At 45.7% G+C, this 20,937-nt stretch overlaps 1 protein-coding gene across 2 annotated transcripts in view; it reads right to left on the reverse strand.

The window, feature by feature from the left end:
* Positions 1-20,937, reverse strand: part of LOC147896343 (uncharacterized) — a 76,207-nt gene that overhangs the window by 38,836 nt on the left and 16,434 nt on the right. For both annotated transcript variants that reach the window (XM_087383216.1, XM_087383217.1), the window contains exons 4-7: positions 20,272-20,463; positions 19,868-20,052; positions 13,068-13,163; positions 9,894-9,939 (exon numbers count right to left, since the gene is read on the reverse strand). In XM_087383216.1, the coding sequence (XP_087239342.1) occupies positions 9,894-9,939; positions 13,068-13,163; positions 19,868-20,052; positions 20,272-20,463 (519 nt within the window). The remainder of the gene's footprint in view (positions 1-9,893; positions 9,940-13,067; positions 13,164-19,867; positions 20,053-20,271; positions 20,464-20,937) is intronic.

Here is a 20,937-nt window from a genome sequence, read left to right on the forward strand (position 1 = left end):
CCATTAATCCCAGCATCCAGTGCAAAACTGAAAGCCCCTCTCCAAGGCAATCATGGCACTTTATGAGAGTCTCAGGCCGAGTTCGAACAGGCGTAGGTTGGACACATGAGATCTTGAGTACCATAGGGGTCAAACAGGGTTCTCCCTTATCACCAACCCTGTTTGGCCTCTACATCAATGAGCTTGAGACTTTCATGGGGATGTTCGGAGAGACCGGTTGCTCACTTGCCGGGATCATCATCAAGATTCTTCTTTATGCAGATGACGTGGTACTCTTGTCGTCCACACACGAGGGGCTCCAACGACACCTGGATGCACTGCAGGCTTTTTGTTTATCCCATGATTTGGAGGTCAACCTTGGCAAGACCAAGGTCATGATCTTTAACACCTCTCGAGCAAACATGCAACGGAAACAGTTGACTTTTACTTTGGGTGGGTCACCAGTTGAGATCGTATCCTCATACACTTACTTGGGGGTCATCTTCTCCGGCCCGATCTTCACAATGAGACCAACGATGCAGGCCAGACTGAGTAGGGGATACGCCTCACTGGCTCGGCTAGAGAGACAATGCTTCCACTCCCACTTCCAAGACTCTCGGACCAAGGCTCTTCTCTTCGACTCCTTGGTCCGACCAACCGGTATGTATGGTAGCCCTTGTTGGAGGCCTGACATGTCAAAGATAGAGTAAACCAAGTGGAGCGCTTGCAGATCCTCATGCTCTCACGGATGATCCGGGGGAAACCGTCTGTACCCACATCATTCAGGCCGAGTTTGGTGCTTCTCCACTCCAACTAGATGCAGCCTTTCAGACCATCACATATCTACACCGGGTTAGATCATATGGGGACTGCACATCAGGGAGACGCAGGTTGCCATGGTTGGCTCTCGATTCCTCCATGAGATTGGCAACAGAGGGAGACGAACGATGCTGGTATGCACAGACTCACAGATGGTTTGTGAGACTAGGGTTTCACATCAATAGGATACCTCCTTTTCAGTACAATTTAGATGCCCCTCCGCTACTCCCACCCACCATCCCGATCGGGCCACACCCCAACCAGGTCATTCGAGAGGATCTCTTGCAGCTACACACCTTTAGGACTTGGTTGGAGCTGAGGGAGCTTCCAGTGAAGCTGAGTTTCTACAGAGACTACTGGTATTTCGAAGGAGGGATTCATCACACCACCAAGGTACACTAAGCTTCATATGCCTCACTCACTACGGATGTCCATCGGACAATTTCGGGTATCATCACACCACCTCCGCATAGAGAGCGACAAAGCAAAGGGGATTTCTAGGGAGCATCGCTTATGCATATTGTGCGACTGTCAGGAGATTGAGTCGGAGGAGCATTTTATTTTCAAGTGCCCAGTGTACTACGAGATCCGAGGTCGCTACCACTGCCTCTTCACAGATGACTCCGAGCTCCTTTCATGATTCCTCACCTACCCAGATCAGAGATGCCTCGCGGCCTTCATTCACGAGGAGATCCGACACAGAGAGTACTTACTCAGGCGACAAGCCTTGGCCACATCATCAGACACCTCTCAGAGCAAGATCACAGAGTTCTTCCCATCGAGTGACATTGATCGTCCAGTCTCTAGCCACAGACGTGACAGAGACCCCAACCCGACAACTGTAGCATGACACACAAGATATTCAGAGGACACACAGATCACTCTAGGGGACCTCCCGTCATTGTTTAGACCCGAGATACGTCCCACGAGAGTCACAGTAGCTCTGGTCTTGCATCGAGTCTCGTTCAAGAGACCGAGACGCACGGCACCCCTTGACGGGCGCCAACGTCCCATCACCGGCTATGCACCAACTAGGGCAACATAACATACGAAGGATTCCGCTCCACTCCAGCCTTTTTCTTTTCATTGTTACATCCAGATGTATTTGATTATGTATGATCAGACTTAGGATTCAACACGGGTGATGATGCTCGTTTCAGTAGCTCTTACTGTGATTTGTATCAAGTTTTCTTTCAGTCTCATAGACCCATCGGTCTTCCGAAGACTCTAATAAAATTTCTTTCTTTCTTTCTTTCTCTATTCGTCTATTCGTCGTCGTAACCCCCACCGTCTGCCATCGTAAGCCCTTGCCCTATACGTCGCCGTAACGCTCGGCCTCTGTCCGTTGTAGTAACCCCCCATCCGTCGTCTTAACTCTCTGCCCATAGCCCGTTCGTTGTTCTACGCCTAGCTCGCCTTTTAGCAGCACCAACTACCAATAGTGCCGCCAGCCAAAAATCGCCAACAACAAGCACCGCTTGGTCAAGCGTCTGGTCACACAGGTCGGGTCAAGTTGTCAAGTAGGTAGCCCAACGTAAGGTCGGGGGGCAGCAGCCTCTCTCTCTTCATCTAACCCCGAGTTGGGCTGAAACCCCTAGCCCAATTCGGGGTAGCTCAGCAATGGTTAACAACAAACATGGCCAGTAAGGAGCGGCACAACCTCTCTTCTAAGTCTCCTTCCACCCCAACAACTTCAGCCAACAGGCTTTAATATGCCACAATTGCAGCTATGACACCCTCTCCGTATGCACACACATACCTACGAGGAGGTCTGAACCAACCAATAATTGGGCATCATGAACAGATTTAATATCTACAGCAAGAGGTGACAGATTTAAAGATGCAACTAGCAGATGCAGTGGCTAGAATTTAGGTTCTTGAAGGACCTAGCAAGCAAGAAGTAATTCAGGAGGTTGTAAAGTCTTGCAAGGCTTTCCCCCTCAGTTAGTTTCTACGGTTAACAATCTAGTTCATACTGAAGCACAAATTGTTAAGAAGGAAGTAGCTGTAGAGTTTGATGCAAAGCTGTAGAGTTTGATGCAAAGGTAAATAAAGCTGACATTCAAGAAGAGATCAATGAACATGCAACTAGACGTGATAATGCTTTCAAGATCCAAATTGGGAGACTCCCTAAAGGATGGTACAGAGAGGAGGACTCTTTTAGTGATACTCTAGCACATGTCAAAGCGGCCATGCCTAATCTTGATTGGACAGCGAAAGCTAGAGCAACCCGTATCCTACACTCTAAAGGCCATGCTATTATACAGTCAGAATGACAGATGGGCGTTCTATTGAAGTAAGGGACCAAAGGGTTATCCAGTTAGAGCTTTGTATTCAAGACTATGTGGAGAAGCTAGATTTTGAAATGACCAAGCTTACTCATGCAAATATAGCCCTGGGAAAGACATGGCATTCCAACTTCCAAGAAGAATCTAGCCATTGATTGAAAAAGATGCAATTACAGGTTTACGATGAATAATGTGCAATACGTTTTGTGAGTTGAAAAGGATTTGCATCAAGGACCATTAGTTTCCGTGATAGAAGTTCAAAAAAGTCTGAAAGAGTTTTTATTTCTTTGTACACCATCGGTAGAGTTGATTGACAGTCCTTCAACTAGCACTGATACTACCCAAAATGGAGTTGGCCGATCAAATCGCAGAGGAGTTCTCTTATTGTTTTAGGAATGAGTTGCCTTATGGGTTACTTCTATGAGAGTGCACCGGAATCTAGACACGAAAAGAGAGCACCACTACCACGAATTGAAATGCGGAGAGGAGAGAGAGAGAGAGAGAGGGAGAGAGAGAAAGAAAGAAAGAAAGAAATTTTATTAGAGTCTTCGGAAGCCCGATGGGTCTATGAGACTGAAAGAAAACCTGATACAAATCACAATAAGGGTGGAGCTACTGAAACGAGCATCATCACCCGTGCCGAATCCTAAGTCTGATCATACATAATCAAATACATCTGGATGTAACAATGAAAAGAAAAGGACTGGTGGAGCAGAGCGGAATCCTCCGTATGTCATGTCCCCCTAGCTGGTGCATAGCTGGTGATGAGACACTAGTGCCCGTCAAGGGGTGCCGTGCGTCTCGGTCTCCTGGACGAGACTCGACGCAAGACCAAAGCCACCGTGACTCCCGTGGGACGTATCCCGGGTCTAAACAATGACGGGAGGTCCCCCAGAGTGATCTGTGTGTCCCCTCAATGTCTCGTGTGTCATGCTGCGATCGTCGGGTCAGGGTCTCTGTCACGTCGGCGGCAGGAGACTGGACGATCAATGTCACTCGATGGGAAGAACTCTGTGATCCTGCTCTGACAGGTGTCTGATGATGTGACCAAGCCCCTCGCCTGAGTAAGTACTCTCTATGTCGGATTCCCTCGTGAATGAAGGCCGCGAGGCATCTCTCATCTGGGTAGGCGAGGAATCTCGAAAGGAGCCCGGAGCCGTCTCTGAAGAGGCAGTGGTAGTGACCTCGGATCTCGTAGTACACTGGGCACTTGAAAATAAAATGCTCCTCCGACTCAACCTCCTGACAGTCGCACAGTATGCATAAGCGATGCTCCCTAGGCATCCCCTCTGCTCTGCCGCTCTCTATGTGGAGGCGGTGTGATGATACCCGAAACTGTCCGATGGAGATCCGTAGTGAGTGAGGCATATGAAGCTCAGTGTACCCCGGTGGTGTGATGAATCCCTCCTCCGAAATGCGAAGACAGTAATCTCTGTAGAAACTCAGCTTCACTAGAAGCTCCCTCGGCTCCAACCAAGTCCTAAAGGTATGTAGCTGCAGGAGATCCTCTCGAACGACCTGGTTGGTATGTGGCCCAATCGGGATGGTGGGTGGGAGTACCGGAGGGGCATCTAAACTATACTGAAAAGGAGATATCCTATCGATGTGGAACCCTAGTCTCACAAACCATCTGTGAGTCCGTGCATACCAGCATCGCTCGTCTCCCTCTGCTGCCAACCTCATGGAGGAATCGAGAGCCAACCACGGCAACCTCTGTCTCCCTAATGTGCAGTCCCCATATGATCTAACCCGGTGTAGATATGTGATGGTCTGAAAGGCTGCATCGAGCTGGAGTGGAGAAGCACCAAACTCGGCCTGAATGATGTGATGTGGTACAGACGGTTTCCCCCGGATCATCCGTGAGAGCATGAGGATCTGCAAGCGCTCCACCCGTGTCCACTCTATCTCTAACATGTCAGGCCCCCAACAAGGGCTACCATACATACCAGCTGGTCGGACCAAGGAGTCGAAGAGAAGAGCCTTGGTCCGAGGGTCCTGGAAGTAGGAGTGAAAGCACTGTCTCTCTAGCCGAGCCAGTGAGGCATATCTGGCCTACATCGCTAGTCTCATCCTGAAGATCGGGCCAAAGAAGATGACCCCCAAGTAAGTGTATGAGGATACGATCTCAACTGGTGACCCACCCAAAGTAAAAGTCAACTGTTTCCGTTGCATGTTTGCTCGAGAGGTGTTAAAGATCATGACCTTGGTCTTGCCAAGGTTGACCTCCAAATCATGGGATAAACAAAAAGCCTGCAGTGCATCCAGGTGTCGTTGGAGCCCCTCGTGTGTGGACGACAAGAGTACCACGTCATCTGCATAAAGAAGAATCCTGATGATGATCCCGGCAAGTGAGCAACCGGTCTCTCCGAACGTCGCCATGAAAGTCTTAAGCTCATCGATGTAGAGGCCAAACAGGGTCGGTGATAAGGGACAACCCTGTTTGACCCCTATGGTACTCAGGATCTCATCTATCCAACCTGCGCCTGTACGAACTCGGCCTGAGACTCTCTCATACATGCCATGACTGCCCAGATGATCTCATGATCAAATCCCAGTGTCTGTAGGCGTGTGATAAGACGAGCTCGAGGTACTGTGTCAAAGGCTTTGCGAAAATCCACAAAGCAACAGTATACCCTCTCCTTCCGTGATCTGGCCTCCTCAATGACACTCCTGAGTGTGAGTATGTGATCCATAGTCCCATGGTCTCGCCTGAAACCGGCCTGATCCTCTGCTTTGAGCCCTCTCATCTCTGCGAACAGGCTGACCAATGCATCCAATACAGCTGCATAGATCTTCGACATCACATGTCCAATCATGATAGTCCTGTAGTTACTCGGGTCCATGGGATCCCCTACCTTGTGGATGGGGGTGATGGTGTTGAGTGTCCAAATGCGGGGGAAGCCAAGGCAAACAGCGTCATTGAATAGCTTTGCTAGGATCGGGGCTAACGTGTCGATCCCATACGCGATAAACTCAGTGCATAGCCCCTCGTGATCCTTAGCTCAGCCATTGTGCAATTTCAATGTCGCGTCCTTGACTCGCCCTCTGGTGAACAACGTGCAAGTGGTGGGACGAGGTGTGTGTATGAGGTCGGAAGTGGGCTGGTGTGGGACATCATATAGATGGTGTGCATACGTGTGCCAGACTCGTGTCGGTGAGGGGTGATGGGAACCTACGCTAAAGGAATCTCTGCCAAAAATCCTTAGAGTTGTTGATGTACAAGATGTGCAGCAGCTGCTCCTCATTTTGACGAAGAAAAGCCTGCTTCTTCCGACATACGAGACGTCGGTACTTGCGTACCGTGTCTGGTGTGAACCAAGAGGTGGTGGTCTAGTGGACCGTGTGGTGTGGGAAAAGATCTAGAGGGCAGCCTCGTGGAGTGTGCGACTAATAAGGGCAGCACGGTCCTCTATGAGTGGTATGTGATCGATGTAGGTTAAGAGTCTATTTAGGCGTCCAGAGTAGGCCGATGAGAGGCTGTGATCAAAGTGTATGTCGTGGTAGGTGTCGTGCTTCCTACGTGGTGTGTGTGGTATGGCTAAGCATGGGGTGGCAATAGTGAAGATTAGGTATCTGTGATCAGCTCCTGGAGGGAGTGGTGCTACGGTGAAGTCGGTGATACGTGAAGTGAAGGTAGGGGATCCCATGATGTAATCTACTACACTGGTGCCCCCCCTGTGTGGGAAGCAAGTAAAACCACCTGAGGAGGGCCAAAGGTCGAGCCCGTTGTAGATGATGAGAGAGCCTGCACAAGAGCTCTAGACAAATGCCTCAACTGCTAGGCAAAAACCTCGAACAAATGTAGGTACAACATGAGGGGAGGAGCCCTATTTATGCAGCCCCTCTCCAACCAACCTGGCTAACTCAAGGGCATGGACTAACCAACCTAGGGTTGTGTGTTACCCAATCTGATGGTCGGATCCGGGGTCACCAACCAAGTTTCGGGGCTTGGTTGGTCCTTAAACAAGGCGCCTAGGTGGTGCCTATGTGGCGTCCACTTGGCAGCCCAATCAAGAGCCCGACGGGCGAGTGAAGCTCCTCATTGCTCCTCTAGATCACCTCTGCCACCCAAGTAGCCCATCCTCCTCTTGAGTGGCTCTCCGACTGCTGCCAAATCTCGCACATTGCGTGATGTATCTCCACCTCCTATAGTACAACATTAGGGATCTGGATTCCGAACCCCCTTCTATGGCAGTCCAGGGACAGGGTTGCTCTAGGTAAAGTACAATTGGGGACTAATATGACATCATCGTGCTTGCCAAAATACTTGTGGCTCTATTGTGTGTATTGCCCAATGCCCCACACAAAACCTGTGAAGGCACTCTAGCAACTCATCATGCCTCCACGGGCCCAAGAAGAAGTGAAGACTGCCTAGAAGATAGAACTTTGCCTCTCCATGGATCACGACCACTGATCACAAGATGAACTACTCCCACATGCTCCTCTCGACCGCGGCATCCTTGAGATAAAGCTCCTCCCTACTTATCCTCCCAAAACAATACATTGTTGAAATCACCTCCAACAATCCAAGAGTCGACATCAAGGAGGCACTCGGTCAACCATCTTAAGAAAGCGAGGCAATGTTGTCTATAAGCTGCAGCATACATATTCAGGAGCACGATCTTGGCATCACCCAACCAAAGTCTCATCCAAACCACCCGTCCAATGATGAGCTCGTCCTAATCAAACACATCCGGACAACTGCCTGAGAATCAGAAATGCAAACCCCTCCACTCCTACCTGACAGGAGACGGCACTGGCGTCTGAGATCCGATGCTGAAAACATATGCTCATGAATCAATAGAGTCCATTGCTCATCCTACCACAACCTGCTGTAACTCCTGGTGAAGTATCAGATGCTATGGTTGTTGCCGTGCATGATCGTGTAGCACGTGCACATTCCAACTCACCATGGTCCAAGAGGGGGGGAGAAAAAGGCGCTCCTATGAGTGGGATCCTAAACAACGTTCTTAGATTTCAGTGAATTTCAGAGGGTTTTGGAAGGAGAGCAATCCTTGTCCGTATTGCGGTATGATAGAGGCATGACTGACTCAATGTCTACCTTCAAAGACTAATGTAGCATGAAGGAAACCTCAACATTCAACAGGCTAGCGCACTCCTAAAGTGTCCACTGCTTGACCAAGAAGAGCTGGACTTCCGGCACCATCGGGATCATAGCTACTCCTAGGCCTAATCCACATCTATCTGCAGGTGAGAAACCCAACTGAAAGATGGCCCTATCTCCATGGGTGACCCATAACTCTCTAGCCTGGGGACCCAGCCACTCCTCCATCATATGGAACATCTAGTCCCTCATCATAAGATCAAACAACAAAAGGATTCACTGCTCCTCCAACTTGTCGGCAAAGTTAAAGCTCCAAAAGGATGAGTGGCAGAACTAACTACCCCGATGGAGCCCCCTTAGAGGAGCTAGAGGATCAAAACTATCATCTCCAAGGGCAAATTAATCATTCGAAATCTCAACGTAGCTCCAACGTCCTAGCCTCCACAACTCCTACAGAAGAGGCTGCCCTAGACAAGCCTCGGACCTCAAAGCTGAAAAAAGGGCCATCTCCTCCAATTGCTCCGAGGAGTTGTGTCCTGCGCTGAAAGAGGGCCAAGCTGGGACTGTGAACAAGAGGCATGAGTCTAAGAAGAGAAAGTCTCAACCTTGCATGGCTGAGGCATAGAAAGCGGCTGAGACTTCAGGGGGGGACCGATGTTGCAATGGAGGGGGGAGGAGGAAGGGGGGGAGAAACGGAGGGTAGGAGGAAGGTCATGAGAGTAACTAGGGGGGCGAGGGAGTGGAGGAAGGTGGAGGGGGAGGCAAGGGCGAGGGGGGAGGGAGGGCGAGTAGGGGGAATCAAGCCTCCCTTGAGCGTTGCCGTGGTACAGAAGCCTGAGAGTCCTTACCCTCTATCGCTAGTAGGGCCACTAGGAGGCCCACTGGTGGGTTGAAGCAATCCTCCACCTGAGCGGTCTAGAGACATCCCGAGGGAGGGTCTTACTTGCCTCTCCCTCTGAGGCGGGGAGGTTGTTGTCCACTCAACCATTGCCTGTTGTCTAGTCTGCCACGCTGTCTACAGTTCTTCGTGGCTTGCTGCTAGGCTTCTTCTTCTCCACCCTGGGCCAAGTCCCCTTCGAAGGCTCCACCCAAGAGGTGGACTCATACTACTGCCTTGATGCACGTTGAGCCCTGTACTCTCGGAACTCCCTCTGTTGCTCTATCGAGTCAGAGGAGGAGGGGGAGGGGGAGGGGGAGCTCAGTCCGTTCAAGGTTCCCTCTACTATCCCTATGTGGCCTGCAAAGGGGGAGCCCGTCCCTGTCCCCTGGGGCAAGCCTGTGCCAAATGACCCATCTGCCTACAGGAGAAGGCACTATCCTTGTGAACCTAGACACATCAATCCTCTAGCGGAACTCTCTCCCATCAAGGGTCTCAAGGACATCTCCACTGGAAGGGACTCTGGACTCCCTATAATCACCTGAGCAAGGGACCTCATCATCTGCCTTCGGAAGGGATTCTAACAATGTGCCAAAAGCGCCTCCAATGGAGGGGAGGATGGGCTGGTACTCCCTCGAGAGCCCCAAGAAGCAGAGCGTCACTGGTAAGCGAGGCACTAATGAGTCGTGTCCATATACCACTAAAAATGCAAATAATTATTGTATATCAAAGTAATCCTTTAAGCCATTGAAATATTCAGTCATTTGTTCAAAACATAAACATCAAGAAAGGACCATGGCTCTAATATGTCTCATGACCAACTTTAACTACAAGAAGCATAAAACAAAAAGAGATCAAAAGATACCTTTTAAAAGGGCTGAAAATGGAGGTAATATTGCCGGTGTTCTTGTCTACCATGTCAAAAGAAGAAAAACAAGAGCACAAGAAATCATCAAAGTCAATTTGAGTGTAAGAGACCAGCATTCCAAAACAAAAAACGAAAAGAAGCATTGATTTAAATACAGCAATTTGCCACTTCACGCTGTGTTACTAATCATGATACAATGTCAAAGAGGCATGTTTTAAGCATCCAAAAAACTGAAGTGCTAAAAAATCCATTCAAACAGCGAAACAAACAACGCTTTCTGGATGATAATCTTTCATGTATAGATCCCTAAAGTAATATGAAGTTCCAGCACTATATCAAAATCAATGCAAGAAACGCCTCATGAAAGCAATGCCTTTTACATGTGGAGGTATTCGGCCCCAAGTTCTCCCCCTCAATTTGCCCCTTCTCAAACAAGATTTCCCGAATCAAAGGTGTACCTTTATTGCATTTCAATATTAAGTTCCCTCACCTAACACAAACAAAAAAACCAAAGACAAAACCAAAAAGAACACCTGTGAACTATCATGCAGCAAGCTCCAAATTTGACATTCATCATTCTGAAAACTCATCATCATTTGGAACTCTGAAACTTTTGATGGTTCGCCATCACCATATAGCTTATAACTCAATCATCAATGGTAGGATATTCTGTCTTTTGTGTTTCAAGTCATTGATACCACATGATATAATGGTTTACCATTACTGGTTTTAAGTCTCCCTCTGCCCTCAGCAAGAAAATTAAAGTTCAGTTAGATTTTTGAGTCTCATAACATACATGGCTCAAATCAACAACTCTAATGTTAAACCACTGCTGTCTATTGCTGCAAGTTTTGGAATACCCACCTCACTCTAGATACTATTCCCAGATGCAAGATGGAAAGAAGTTTGTCAGCAATGCTCCATCAACAATTTTTGAGCTGCTCCCAGCATATTTTTATCAAATTCTTCTAGATCATGATTCATGTCCAGATAAAGAACCAGCTGAGATGCAACACCCTAGAACACTTATGAGGAACAGGATCACCCTTCAGAAATATACCTTGCCTAAGCTGGGTAAAGTATAACTGAACCAGCCTCCCGAGACAATCATACTCAAAAGGCACACCCTGCCCAGTAGTTCATAGAAGACATAACATGTGCCCAAAGATTACTGAAAAGAAAATAGGACTCCCAAAAGAAGTTGGACATGCTAGGAAAATGACAAATTATGCCTGCACAGACATTAATTAAAAAGAATCTGTCATTAGCTTTCAATTATTATCAAACACAAAGGACCCACAATGGAATCAAATATGGATTTGTTTTACATGCAACAGAATGAGAGCTTATGGATGAAACCCCATGAAGCATATGCCCTTTCTACTGTAATTCTATATCTTCTAAGTCTCCAAATGAGCCTTCAGACTATGGATATCAAAATGAGAAAGAGTTTCAGCCTCCATTATGTCCTTAACCTTGAATCTTCACAACAATCTTGTTTTTTCTGACTTGTAATGTAACTCCAAATTTTGAAAGTTCGTGCTTCAAACACAATTATCAAAATGGAAAGAACAAAAAATTCTGAGAACAAGAAGAAATCCCACCACGACTTCTATATTTCTTTGATATGATGAACACAGTCCTCACTTTAAGACTATGTCCACATCCTCACATGATCATCTTAAAAAGCTTTGCTTTTAGTTTTGCAGGCTCTTTTTTGTCCTTTGTTCGACACTCCCCGTACTTTCTCTAGTGTCACTTCTCTTCACAAAACACATATCCACTTTCGTAATTCATATATTGCATATCTTTATTTTCTGAAATTTCAAGTTCTTTAAACTAGGATGGTTGCCGAAAGAATGCATGTGTTTTCCTACTGCTCAATTAGCCAATAGTTGGCAAGGGTCTAGCATTTGAGGGTGGACCTCCATTGAAGCAGTTACAGGCATCATGCATTCTTCATTGACCCAATTTTGCCCGCGCATAGGATTAGAGGCCAGGCGGTCTCTCCCATTGAGATTGATGACGCAATCCCTCCTTCACAAGCTCACCCGATTGTTTCAGCAAAGGACAGTGTTTGGGCTACGGCAAGCATTACTGCATGGCCCATTTGGGTTGCAAGATGTAGTCAGGTGATGGGAGGCCAGCAGGTCCCTACAACGGCTACACTCGTTGCCATTTGGGAAGATGTTATCTTTACCATGTGAGCTATTTGTAGCTTTTAGAAAACAGGTGCTAGGCCAAGTCTATAAAAGAACGGGCCTCACAGCTCCTAGATTCCTTCAAGAGTTGTGCTCAGTTTCATGCTCTTCTCAGAGCAAGTTGTACAAAGCTATTTTCTATTACAATAAAGACCTTTGGGGAGAGCAGCCCTTCTTTCTGGCCCCTAGTGCTGTGTATTGTCTTCTCTCTCTCGCAGTCTTCTTCTATTGCTGCGAATTTCTTCTATTGCTCCCCCACACCTCCTAGATTGCTGTGCAATTTATTCCAGCACCCGAATTCTTGAACCTTTGCACGTGCAAGTGCCCACAGAGAGAGAGAGAGAGAGAGAGAGAGAGAGAGAGAGAGCTTGAGGTGCTCCAGGTCTGCTGCAAACTGATCCATGGAGCCAAAACCTTGCTGTGCTCCAGGAGGCCCAGATTCAGCTGCGTATTGATCCAGGTAGTCTACTTTCTGGTGCGGTTTGCCCAACAGCCCCTCTATTGGAAGCAATCAATTGTGAATTGATTGCAGGGTGGTTTGGGAGTCATTGGAGCTGATTTCAGGCAAAGAATGTCACGTTATATCCCCGGCCTGAGTTGAAGTTGCAGAAGTCCTATTGCAGCATTTTCTCTTAAATTTGTTTATGTCTGCTTGGTTATCAGCCGTGCAAAAGAAAGGGGACACAAAAAGCCACAGTTGTGAACAGTTGACATGCTGTGCTAGAGTAAAATATATTGCCACATGATGGTATAAAATTTTATAAAATGGATTGCTCATTAGGCTTCTATATCCATGAAAATTTGCAGCAACAGAACTCTCTAAATAGAGCAATTCCTCAAAAAGAAGGAAGGAGGAAGCTACTCCCAAGAGCATAAAGAAAGGATGAAAAGGGAATGATAGGACATGAAGCACCCATGAATTTTCCAGGGATTTATAGTTCAATTATGAGATAGCATACCAGCCCTTTACCTGCATATGGAATGCAACAAGTAAGAGGATGCTCAACGAATTTAATGTACCATCTTTGGAATTGTTAATTCCTTGTGCACTGGCCCAAGCCTTCATCTGCATTATACAACCACCACATTGCTTACTTATATGCACCCAACAAACCAGAAGGAAGGCAGCGCCAAAGGATTTAAAGATTGTTCAAATATTAAACATGACCATACATCAACGCAATTCTAAGAGCAATACATGCTTAAGAAGTTATTTGCTGCTTGTATTATTTTGGATGTTATGGCACAAAATTGTACATGTAATGAGCATACTACGTGAATCCCTGATCTTGAAAGAAAAGGACCTGCACTGCTTCCACAGAGGGTGTGGGTGAGACAGCATCAATTCTTGGTCATTAAATTACTACCTGGGAATAAGCAATGCTTGTTGGGGCCAAAAGACTCAGCGTCTACAAGCATTCATGATCACAAATAATGCTCAGCTATATACTTTGAAAAATTTACTCGTCTCTGATCTCAACCATGCAGCGCTGCATCTCCTACTACATAGATGGCTCCACTTCTTCCAACAAACAATTTAAACTTTATTCCCTTCCCCAGTTTAGTCAAAACAACCCACAAGCTAGCGCACACAATGTGTTATGCGTTAACCATGATTGGATTATCCAGAGTCAAAGCCAAACAAACCAATATCTGGTTTGGATCTAGGATTTATCGGTGGTCTATATATATACCTTTGTAAAACTAGAACAAGTCCAATCATAAAAATTTAGATTTTTTGTTGTTCTAAAGACCAAAAATCTACACAAAAAATAAAAGAGAAAATGAAAGAGAAGAAAAAAAAAGTAAACAAAAACTTTTATGAAAAACAAAAGGAAGACATACTTAGCAAGCAAAGCAACACTTACGTCGTCATCAGTGCCCAAGCATAAGCAGCTATACTGGGTTTCTAAAGACCCACGGAGTCTCTTGGGCAAACCCAGTGCTTACTAAAATACGTCAAATAAACAAAAGAGAAAGAAAACAAGAAATAAAGAAGAAAGGAAGAAGGCGACTAAGCAAAAATAAACAAGCAAATCAAGAAACAAAATCTTCCAAAAAACTGGAATTCTCTCTCTCTCTCTCTCTCTCTCTCTCTCTCTCTCTCATTCTCATTCATTTAAAACATAAAAAGCTACATGGACCCTTTACACCTCTCTCTCTCTCTCTCTCTCTCTCTCTCTCTCTCTCTCTCTCATTCATTTAAAACATAAAAAGCTACATGGATCCTTTACACTTATGTATCGCTTCCTACAAAGAGGCAAAACTACATTCCTAACTTAGAAAGCACAAGCATACTCAATCAAACTCTCTTTTGAAACTAAAAGAAAAACGGGCTATTCAGCTCCCCGCTTTTTGTTTTCAGCTTATGTTCAATCATTCTAAAATACCTAAGGCCGATACACCATAGATAAAAGACTTCATATCTAACCCAAAGTTGGCGATGGATAACGTTAAGGCTAGACTAACACCTTATTGGTAGTGGATGAGGGTTTGGGCACGGTCTATGAGAGGTTTGGATCGACATAAGGTTGAGACAAGACTAACATGAATGGGGTTTAAATCTTGTGCATAAAGCTGATCCAAGAAAGGCAAGTGCTCATCAAGCTATTCGATGAAAAGCTTGGCTTTAGGAAAAGGAGGGTCCTTTATGGAAAATAAACTACTTAAGGCATGGCTTCAAGAGACAAATGCTAAAGATAACTAAGCAAGGCTTATAAACTGCAAGCCAAGGACTCGGTATCTAGAGATTCAAAGAGACAGATGGTTACTATAAATGTGACCTGTCGACAGGGGAGTAGTAGGCTAGTGCAAGGGGCATTTGATATGGGACACCTAACCTAACCTTCAAGTAGACTAGCTTCCACGATGATCTAGACCTCAAACAGGCATAAATTAAGACCATCCTTGTACCTAATAACAAATTCTTTCACTTTCAGCAAAACATGCAAGAGTCACCCTCCACTTGCATATTTATTCCCAACCATGCCCACCAATGAATTGAGTGAGCTTATTGACTTTAGGACATATTCAAGGACTTGAGATCCCTAAACATTAATAAGCCTCATTAGAAAACCAAAGGTGCCTTTAAATAGCTCTAGTATTTCTTCGTTAAGTGCTTACATATTCCCAAGTGATAATAGGTTACTCAAAAACTTTTAAAAACTTCATAGACTTGATTTTTTTTAAAGTGATATAACTATTCGTTATTATCATTTTCAAGGTGAATGACTTTGTAAAAGCCTGACAATCAAGATTTTTTTTCATAACTTTAACTCTCGCTTCAAGCGAGACTCTATGTGATGCACTCTTCCTAGGGATTACAACCCTTAATTGGCCTCAAGGCTGTACAAACACACTATAAGCTCCCTTTGCATGCAGCAACATACTACCTTCTTGACCATGTGTCTGGCTTGCAAAGATTTAAAGGCCAAATTGAGGAAGCTATGCAAATTGCTTGCAAGCTAAAAATTTTGGCACACCCCAATCAAAATATCATATACGTCAAGTGGATCAGCTGAAAAAAGGTCTTTGGAGGGACCGAAGTTTGTTTTGTAACCCAAAAATAAATATGAATGGACATTAAATGCGGCTTTTATGCAAAAGTTCAAGCAAATTGGGTCCAAAAGGCCAACTATTGCTACTGATAGACTAAAAGGGTAACTTCAAGGTTAGGTGCTATTAGGGACCTCGTGGATGCCATGGATGCCATGTACACCCACTAGCATAGGACCTATGAACCTAATCAAGTATACACGTGGAGCACGCCACTGAGATTTGTGCAAGGTCGAGCCACAAATTCAAGGGATATAATAAATGAGCTCTCCAAACAAGGAAAATCAGTCATGAGGGCTAGGTGGTGATCGCCCTAAGATGTTAACCTCTATATTGCTGCTATATACCTATGGATAGCAATAGGTTACCAAAAAAAGCAATTAACCATGTGTGATAGTTAATATCATAGCCTTTTATGCAACTCCTTAGAGATGTAGAGATCCATAGCGGTCCTAGCATTTACGGATCATTCACAAACAATTTTGTAGATGTGAGTTTCAAGTTGCTTACAATTATGTAGACTCGGTTGAAGAACCCCAAACTTGTCATACGAAAGCATACGTGACTGACCCCATAGTTCCAAGATTACTGGACATTAGGCATCGATGCTATTGTGGTCAAGAACTCCATTTCGCAGTGTCTGTGGTTGTGGTGCTTGCTCTCTTTTGGTGTTCATACTCCGTTGTACTCTCACATATCATCCCATCAACGCTATATTCTTGGATGAACCATACTTCACCCATTTTCTTGTTAGGAGCTATGAACCATCAACTTCAATCACTCTTGCATACTCTTGACGAGGTTACATAATCATTGATTCATTCAAAACGAAGCTTGGAATAGAAAGTTTTACAAAAGGTTCTCAAAATTGCTCCAAACAACAGACCCGACCACTCAGACAACAATAACTTTTATTCTACTAAATGGAACAAATATCTGAATACATCAGTAGGTAGATGAAGAGACAAAGATTTTGATATAAGTTTCATTCAAAACAGAGCTTGGAGTAGAAAGTTATGACCATTTTACAGAAGACTATCAAAACTGTCCATACTCGACTGCAAGGGATCTCAAGAAATAGCCCTCTACTACTAGGCAAAACCTCCAAAACATGAGCTAATGCAATGGGTGGAAGGGGGGCATATATATAGCCCCAATCCCCCCTCCAGTTGGTCCACTAGAAGAGGCCGACCAGGCTACCACCAAAGGGGCCAACCCTCAGGCCGGTGTACCCCTACCCACAGATTGGGTAATGGGGCCTGGTAACCCAACCAAGTAGGACGGGTCTACAGCCCTGCGGGTGGCCTAGTTGGCCCCCCATGCTGCCCTGGCTAGGGGCAGCTCCATGCATGGAGGGCAGATGAACCGGTTGTGTGATTGAACATTTTCCCCTTTTTGGTGTGAATTATATGACTGGACCTATCAAAACCTCTACCCACTTCCTCTCCTTGCTGGCAATGTCCTGTTTCTATAGAAGAGTACACCTCTCCTCTACTTGTAAGGGTGTGAGGTTCTCATACATATGAATCTAAGGGTGGTCCCACAACACTATCCGCTTGCGTAATGCTGCAAGATGAGCTTGAGTATCTCTGAAGCTAATGACAAGAGGCTGATCTCAAGTGGGTCAGGTCCTATGCACCACGTGCCCTCAATCCCATGGTCCTAGACTCCTAGAGTGGAAGCCATGAAGCTGGTCGTATCATTGATTGCAGTGGTGGAGGTACAAGGAATCTCGTTCACTCTGATGTTGAGAGCCTTACTGGCTCTCTGTTCTTGCTGAAGGATGGTGGTGAAAACGATGGCCTCTATAGAATCCCTTTTCATAGCGTCAAACCACTCCTCAATGGCCAATTACATGGTGGCAGATTGGGCCGTGACAATCCGCACCTACACTACTGGCTCACCAATTGGGGTTGTCTGCCACTTGGTGGAGTACGCTAGCAAGCTCCTTATGAAGCTGTGAGAGCTCTTGACTGAGTTTGTAAATATATGTATCCTACTCAGCCTCTCGTGTATGAATGCCGTGAACCTCCACAATAATCTGCTGCTCCCAATCTTGGGGTAGGAGAGTCATGAAAGAGGCCTGAGTGAGGGAGTTAGAACTTAGGGGACAGGAGTAGGGGTGGGGGGTGGGCATGACAGAGGACTGGCTGGGGGAAGACATTTGAGAGATGGGGGCTAGACGAGGGGAGAAGCGACAAGAGTGTAGAATACTACTGTAAGGGGGCAAAAGGGGGTAATGTGGGTCTCGGGTTCGAAGGGCATGTCAAGGCCGATGCTGATGCTGATGATGCCGACGCTAAAGCTAAAGCTGATGCTGAGGCTACGACTGTAGGCTCTTGCACGGCGGTACTATCCATCTGTATCCTGCCGCGTAATGATAGATTGTTAATATCACCAACGTCTCCTCCCGTTGTTTAGCCTGATGGTTCTTACACTTTTCCTCTTTTTCATCTCCTTTTGCCATACTGTGCTGTTCTCACGCGCTGTGTTTGCTGTTTGTTTGTTTTTTGTGTGTCTTTTTTTGTTTGTTTGTTTGCAGTTTCTGCCTGAGTCTCACAGTGGGGAGAAGGGCACAATGCCCTTCCTACTCATCATACCTATAGGGCTGCATCAGCTCTGGAGAGTGGGGGGAAGTAGATGGAGGGAGAGGGGCTGCTGGGGAGTGAGTTGCTAGGGGGATGGGCAGAGAAATGCGAGGGGGGAGGTGGGGGGGCAGGTCTGAGAGGCAGAGCTCAGAGAGGGGGTGGGGAGTAGATCGGGCAGGGGGGGATATTCTGGAAGTGGGAAAGGTGCAAGGGGGGGGCTTCTTGGAGCGAGAAATGGCCAAGGGTGGCCGGATTTGGAGCGGATAATGGTGGAGGGTTGAGGGGGCACAATGGGGGAGGGAGAGGCTAGGAGGGGTTGCAATGGGAAGGGGAGTGACTGGGAGGGGGTGCGTAGGAGGGGAGAGAGGGTAATATTTCTATATTCCTTAGTTCTGACTATATAAATGAGAGTATATTTCTATATTTCTCAGATCGGAATACATAAATGAGACACCATATGAGTTCTTAACGGAAGAAGAGTCAGCAGTCCCCTCGTATAAGGCTGCATCTCCTAACATTTAGGGGTGCTGTAAATTCTTCATGATAAGGGATAAGGCTTAGGCTACTCTAGAACCTGTTCGAAGTGCTCCATCTGAATTGCTGGATTGGTGCCCCTAGTGTGACTATGTCTAGTGGGAGATGGGGCCCTTTTCCCTGTTTTTTTAAGGTCCTCCAAGTTATTCCAACTCTCGTATGTTAGAATAGGGCTGAGGCCCCCAGTGATATAGGACTCCCCCACAAGAATAAGCTGTCTACGTGGGATATGTGGGCTGACCAAGTTTAAAGTCTACTTATAATGCCAAGTGGCAAAAGAGAGCTCCTGCTTGCACAAAAACTGTGCATGCTTATGGCATCAAATACGTTGTAGCTGGAGAGTTGCAATAGCAGAAGAAACTCCAAACCTTTCACTATTTAACACAACCCTATAGGTTTGTTTTGACTAACTGACGATAAATACATGTTTAGCTCCAGAGTCAGCAATCTTTTTAACACGTTAGTCTGCATAATGGAGAATTAACTTAACACTAGAGGAGATTTCACATGAGAGGACTCTTGGTTCCTCAAATCTAGCAAGCCTCTGCCCTACCTGTCCAACCAAAATCCTCAAAGGAGTTTCTAAATGTCATCAGTGTGTTGTTTTACCCTCCAGAATCCTTAAAAATATGCTCATAAATTGGTCCAAACTTATGAACACTCAGAAATTATCCGCCAATCCTTCCCTCTTCAGTATATGGACTGCACCATGGACCATTCCAGAAAAGTAAAAAGGGGGTCCGAGAGGGACAGGGAGGGGACATGGGCCAGGGGCAGGGGCAGGAGAGGCATGATCACAGCACAGGTTGCACTTTCAGATTCTTTTAAGTTCAACTTTACTGTCACTCTTACAGCAAAAAACAATCAGCCTTTAGCAGCAAGAGGTTCCAAAAAACTGTGTTTGGTGTTATAATGTCACATTTCCATAGTTTAACAGCTTTCCCAGTCTTCCTTGTTTTCATCCATTTTGTAGTGCATTCTGTACCATGAATTCATCTGGCAACAAAGAAACGAAAGCTGAAGAATGAAAAGCCAGTGCACCCGCTCATTACACCACACTGAATAAATCTTGACGAGACAAAAGTACACAAACCAGAAAGCACAGCTTGCGAAATCTTGGATCAATTGAAGAAAAAATACGAAGAAGTTCTGATTTTCCAATCCCATCTCTGTTTTCTGTGGATACATCACATTCTATCCCTGTCTTGCAATGCACAAATTTCACAACAGGCACTTTTGCCTTCAAGACAGGTTGTATATTAGACACATGCCTTCCCCCTGTACACAGGAAAAAAATACAGATTTCAGAAGTAATACATAGAACCATGTTTCAAGAGTTCATACTAGCCTCACATAGACTCTGTATAGAAAAGACGTGGCCAATATGGTATGCGTCACTCAGTGACAGAAAGGAGCTGGTTTCATTGCAGACTACAATTCTCAAACTATCCTTGTGAACAAGATGCTGACATCATTGAAAGCAAATATTTCAATCACCTGCTTCTAAACCACGAAGATATTTTGTGAGGCTCTTGAGAACCTTTATTTTATCCTCCCGTGAGAATGTCTCCCCTCCTCGTTCCACATTTAAAGAGATATCCAAGTCACTAGATGGTGTAAACATATCCATTGTAAAAGAGCCAAATGCTCTCACATGGCACACACCAAAATTTTGATCGATGTTACCAACTGCACCAGCATCATGAGAAATGTTAAGTAGGTCCACCTGGATAGACTGGAAATTCAAGATACATTATGATAGGTCTTAATTTGATATCTGCGAGCAGAGAAATATTTAACACACAGATATATTTTCAGCCTTGCTATCTACAAGCTGTCACGCTAAAGAAATAATCAATAACCTGGAACACTTGAAAACACCACAAAAACAATAACCACTTGCTGTCATGTACATCCTCCTGTAGAATAATGTTAACAAGTATTGCGTGCACATTTTGTGCACCATTGGAGCAGCTATGCACAGCCATAGACAGATAGGAACAGAGGCAGCAAACATGGAGAACACGGCATCAAGCATGGGCAGGCTGTACAACAATCCACGAAGGCCATACCACCATGCAGACAGCACAGCAGCTGCTTCCATACAGCTATTGTTCAGGCTTAGTCCCTGAATTGGCCTTGTAGGCTAGTTCTAGTTAATTC

The sequence above is a fragment of the Dipteris shenzhenensis genome, chromosome 12, assembly GCF_047967505.1.
Source record: "Dipteris shenzhenensis isolate YYH24624 ecotype China chromosome 12, Dip_SZ_1.0, whole genome shotgun sequence".
Taxonomy (NCBI): Eukaryota; Viridiplantae; Streptophyta; class Polypodiopsida; order Gleicheniales; family Dipteridaceae; genus Dipteris; species Dipteris shenzhenensis.